Source organism: Echinops telfairi, unplaced genomic scaffold (assembly GCF_000313985.2).
Source record: "Echinops telfairi isolate 266 unplaced genomic scaffold, ASM31398v2 ScPeMD7_9;HRSCAF=40, whole genome shotgun sequence".
Classification (NCBI taxonomy): Eukaryota; Metazoa; Chordata; class Mammalia; order Afrosoricida; family Tenrecidae; genus Echinops; species Echinops telfairi.
Window position 1 is genome coordinate 10,066,545 of NW_022103906.1, and position 5,666 is coordinate 10,072,210.

The 5,666-nt window shown below is 37.2% G+C and overlaps 1 protein-coding gene across 1 annotated transcript; it reads left to right on the forward strand.

Annotated features, from left to right (window-relative positions):
- Positions 1 to 738: 738 nt before the first annotated feature.
- On the forward strand, positions 739 to 909 carry LOC115868310 (small integral membrane protein 15-like). Its single transcript, XM_030884685.1, has one exon. It carries the CDS (start codon positions 739 to 741, stop codon positions 907 to 909), a length of 171 nt encoding a protein of 56 aa, XP_030740545.1.
- Positions 910 to 5,666: the final 4,757 nt, after the last annotated feature.

A 5,666-nucleotide genomic window follows, 5' to 3' on the forward strand; every position in this document is an offset into this window, starting at 1 on the left:
CAGGAAACTGCTAAGGCAGCTGCACCCTGGTGCGACCATCACAAAGCAAGAGATCAGAGAATTAGAAAGGCGAGGGTCACCAAGCCATTTATCCCTCTGCCCTTCAATTAACCCCAAATGTGTTTATTGGCCAGGTCGGCACAATAAACTAACTCAACACTCATTTATATCACTATTCACTATAACAAGAAATTAAAAACAGCTCAAAATTCATCAGCAGAAGGTATGACTAAAGACATGTTGGTATAGACACACAATGGACTTTTGTGAATCTTTAAAAATATTGATTTTGCATAGACTCTCAATGGATGAATTTGCTCAATGTTATCTTGCTAATCATGCATATTTTACTGAGGGTTTTTTGTTGTTGTTGTTTTTTCAGCCCTCAGTGACACTGACTGTGTGCCTGGATTTTAGATTTGTCTTTCAAAGGTGTACAGCGTTCATCAAAGACTATAACAAAACCATGAGATTCGGTTCCCGGTTCTGGTCTGGCAAATTTAAGCCTTCTCCCAGAAGTGTAAGGTGGCAAAGAAGAAGAGAAAAATGAAGGGTCATCTGAAATTGTGATTTGCTCATTGAACCAGGACAAAGTTCGAGATCACTACTCAAGCATAAGGCACCCTACGGAGACTAAGGCAAGTATATCACTGAGAGAAACCTTCAGCTGCCACTTCTTGAATGCAGAGTTTGTTCAGACCACTATCGAGATGTTTGACGTCAAGGCTTGGGCTGAGTATGGGGTGGAGTTGGTTTCTGATGACAGGGATTCCGGCCCTCGCTCCACTGCTCCTAACAAGTGCTGTGGTGCTGTCCTGGAAATGGGCCAAGATGATCAAAGCCAGGGAAAAGGAGCAGAAGAAGAAGCAAAAACGTCAAGAAAATATTACCAAAGTCAAGCGACTATAAAAGGATTGAAAAGAACAGGCTGTGCAGTTAGAGAGCAATCCTTTGAGAAACGCTGGCACATTGGAAGGCCCCATTAAGGTTTCCTCTTTGGTTTTTGTGACTGTTATGTAGTAAATAGGGTCTGAGCATGGGGAAGAACCCCCTCCTCAATTCTGAAGTCCCATTTTGTCTTGGGTCTAGAAGTTTGTTGCTGTCAGTTGGCTGTTACTACAAATCTGCATTTATTGTGCTACAAATTCTTTGTAACTGGCAGTTTTCCAGCATATATACTGAAGTGAAGACATGCCAAAATACCTTTTGATTACTAACTATTCAACTAATGGCTTGAATTCAGGGCCCCTGCTTTGGACAAAGGAAGCTATGATTATAAAAATGAAAATTGTCCTCTCTGATGCAAAAAGTGTGTTTTGGTTTAAGAAAGATACAGTACACTCAATCACATCTTCTACAGTGATTGCTTATTTCTTGAGTAAAATTATTTCTGGCTTTCTCAAAGTAAAATGATATTTATAAGTACTTCTATTTTCTGGAATGTTGTTCTGATTTTAGTCTTAGAGATAGTGTTAATTATATCAGATGTTCTGTATTTTTATAACCCTACAAAGAGTTTTCTTAACATCTTACCTATATAGACTATCACTACTATTATAATACTTGTACTTATGACTTGCCATTTTCTTAAAGATTATTTGCTCAGAAGAATAAATTGGTGATTTAAAGTTTTACTTTAAAGTGCCAAATGTAGTTGTACCTTATGAATCGATTTTTTTCTTTTATGTGCTAAATAAAAATAATTAAAGTGCCTTTTTAGATAAATTGTTGATTATGTAGGTAGTGAAATTTTTTTTTCTCATTTCATACTGTTTTAACTCATGTGGTGAAGTCCTGTACTCTTTGATCAGCTTCCAGGTGAAGATTTAAATTTCAGGTGTTTGTTAAGGGAATTTTTATGACTAATAGTTAAATCATATTTCATAACTGAAAAAGAAAAACTTGAATTTTAGATAACTCTGTTGTACATTGTAGTAATTGGGCAACAACAGGTAAATTACATGAAAATGAAAATTTAACTAGAAAGGCAAACTTGAATAAGCTATAAAACTGGGATTTTTACAATTAAAAGGACTTTTGTAAAAAAATTATATATATATATATATAAATCTCATATATATATGAGATTTGGAAGCTTCACTAAGAGAGCCAGTCTTTATGTTAAATACACCTGTTGCAGATGAATGAAATTGAAATACTCCTTTGGACTCACCGACTGTGAGAAAAAGCAGAGAACTGCTATCCCAAGGTCATGGATTTGGAAGTTAATGGGCTTTGGTTGAAACTCTCCCATTAGTTGTTGCCTGATAATTGGGAAGATTTAAGAAGAATTGATATCCTTGAATTATGGGGTTGGCAAGGGATGTTGTTAATAGCTTCGTCTGTCAAAAGAATGAATATAGCTGTTTTGGATGAAGTATAGTCAGAATGCTCCTGAAAAAGAAGGTTGATGACTTTTTTTTTCATGTACTTAAGGCATTTTACCAGGAGACACCAGTCCTTGGAAAAGGACACAGTTCTTGACAAAGAAGGTTACAGAAAAAAAAGGAAGTCTTTCAATTAGATTGATTGACACAGTGGCTCCATCTCGCAGAAAAAAATTGACTGATAAACAGCCAATGCACTGTATCACTAGTTTTATGTAACCCTGAACACCACCAGCATTCCGAAGCTAGCAGGCCCTTATCGTCAACCCACACCTCCAGTCAAAACACAGAGGAAAACACTCTCCTACAGAAAGGGACCGGACACAAAGTGAGAATGAGCTGCCTCTGCGACAACAGACCCAACCAACAATTGTGAGGATGTTGTGTGGTCGGTGTTTGTACATAGGGCCACTGTGAGTCAGTACCGACTCAATGGTGCGTAATAACAACAGCATTCAACCAGTAAGCATGGACCTTTTAAATGGTTTTGAGTTTGGTTCAGTATGTTTCTCCTACTCTATTTCAGGTAATCTAATTCAATCCTTTTATGAGAAATTGGTAACGGTAGCTGGTTACCATCTAGCTATTCTGATTTGGCAGTCAAGGATAATGTTGCCTATTAATCCATTGGACTGATGAATGATTTCCATACATCTTCAATTTCCGTCACTCATGTTCCCCTGGTGGCATAGTGGTGAAAAGCTGGGCTTTGATCCCCAAGGTCCGCAGTTCAAACCACCAACCACTCCACAGAAGAGAGACCAGACTTCTGATTCCCACAAACAGTTCATCTCAAAAACTCCAAGGGGGGACGTTCCACCCTGTTCTGTAGAGTCACTGGGAGTTGGCATGGACTCAATAGCAGGGAGTTTTTGTTTCTGTTCCACTGGACAGGGAAAACCGACTTTGGTATCTTAGATGGCCACGCTGAGCATGGAAGGTCCCAAAAGCTGCTCACCAGAATAGGATCACATCCTGTTTGCTCACATTGATTGGAATTCCTGCAGGTGGTATATTCCATGAAGTCTTTTTATGTTATGAAAAAATATTGTGTTATGACATGTCACCTCTTATCATCAAAATGATCAAAGTTACTTCTACCCTGTCTCAAGACTCCCACACTTCCTCATTACCAAGAAATAATACCATGCTGTCAACCAGGTAGACAGGCCCTGGCTTTTAAGACCAGTCCAGGGGTACTTAATTGAACAATTGTACTTAATGTTCTTCCAACACTTACCTAGCTCAGTGTATCTCTAAATTGAAAAATTTTAGTAGCTTCATTTCGTGTCTCAATTCTGTACATTGAATTTTCAATAGTCATTCAAACACCTATTTTAAAGATGTTTCTTTTATTAAATACAAGTTCCCGGAGTCAAATGTTTCCCCAAGTCAAAAATTGACTAGAAAAACAACAGAACAAAAAAAAAAAACTTTCTTTTTATATCCCTTCTCTTAAAAAATGCATCATTATTTGAAGGCCTGTAGGATTGTATATTTAAATTAGATCAATAAGCAAAAATTCAATAAACCACAAGGAAGTATGATCCCTTTAGGAGACGTGAACATTTTAGATGTCCCACTTAAAAAGGGCAGGCTCAGCACATGGAACGGGTCAGAAGACTCAGGGTACAGAGGGGAAATAGTCTGATTTAGCAAGAAAAATTGGCTTTGCCCAAACCAATAAAATATAAGTTGTGAAGCCTGATGTAAATAATTATGATGACTGATTGAGCCAGAATATTGTGCTTTAAAATCTGATTAGAATTTGTTTCTTAGAAGATTCTCGTGGAAAAATAGCAACAAACTAGCCCTTGCTAACTTATTATTGAAGTCAAACAAAAAACTAAAATTCAGCCATGACATTAGTACATTTATGATTATACATGTAGATCCACAATTATGAAGTGAGATACATTACCAAATCCTGGAGAATTTCTTTTCCAAATTTAATTTTCCATGTTATATTTTTCAGTACCGCACACTTTAGTATTCAAAAATGTTTGTTTAGCAAGAAAGGAATATGGAAATAGAAGGAGACTGTTTTGTTCATGTTAAAATTTTTCCCATTTTGGAAGCTGATTGTACTTTTTATTCCAAAATCTATCTCTAGTAGTTCAAAATATTTGATGGTGAAAATAATAAATTCTACACTAATAATCTGCCCAACCAATTCAGTAGCAAAATGGAAAAAAGAGAATAGACGTCCCTTTACCTAAATTTTACGACTGCATAGCTTAAATTGTTAAGAGTAATTATACTCGTCCAGGTTTGACTCTGCTTCTGTAAAGATCGCAGTCTACAACGTGCTCTATGGCGGTTCTAGTGGGTTTATGGGACTGACAAACAGATCAACTCAATTGTACATAACAATATTCCCGGAACCAAGAAGTACTTAAAGCATGTGATATCCAACATCTGGTGTTAAAAATAGTCCAAGAGCGAAGACAAGGCACACTTCACCAAAATATCTTTGCTTTCATTTAAATATATTTGAATCTCAATACTCTCTCCTGTTTCTGATCTGCTCTCACTCTGAACTTTCGTCTCTAGCTCTGAACAGCTACCCCGTGGTGGCTTCAGTTTCCCATGGCTTCACCTGGCCTCCAGTATTGCTACACCTCACATTTCTGTGTCGGTTAATCAATTATATGTGATGTGAAAGGCAGACAATTCAATATTTGAATCCCTTATTATCAGACTTGTGTGCAGGCTTACTCTTTTTTGGAAGCATGTAAGTCACCTTATGATTTGCACAGGTTGGGATATAAAAAGAAATGCATTGCGGCATTCTTGTGAGGTGCAGAAGTTGCATACAGGATTTTCTGAAGCACGGTACATGCTGTGCTTGTAGGATGCACAAAATGCTGTGCAATTGTAGGGGAGAAAATAGTTCATACTGCTGGCAGATAGGAAGAACATCCACAGCCAGCTGATTCTGTCTCTGAAGCTTGTGTGAGATTTTTTTCTAGGCAAAATCCAAAGTTGATGTGAGGATTTCTGTATATGTCAGGTTGAAGATTAATCTTTAGAGGAGTGGATTCTAACAGTTTCAATAGCCACAAAAGATCCACCTAATGTGTGTGTGTGTGTGTGTGTGTGTGTGATTTAGGTAAACATTTATAAAACGAAATGTTTTTCTATTAAGCAATTCATCCACATTTTGTTATCCTTTTGATATCTTATGGTTGAATGTCCTAAGGAGTGCATACGTTCCTGGTGTTATTGTTCACCATATATGTCTGCCTATCCTTTGGCTGAATCATAGGAGTAAGTTCA

Coding starts and splice junctions, on each gene's coding strand:
- LOC115868310 (XM_030884685.1), top strand. CDS start 739: ATGGGGTGGAGTTGGTTTCTGATGACAGGGATTCCGGCCCTCGCTCCA.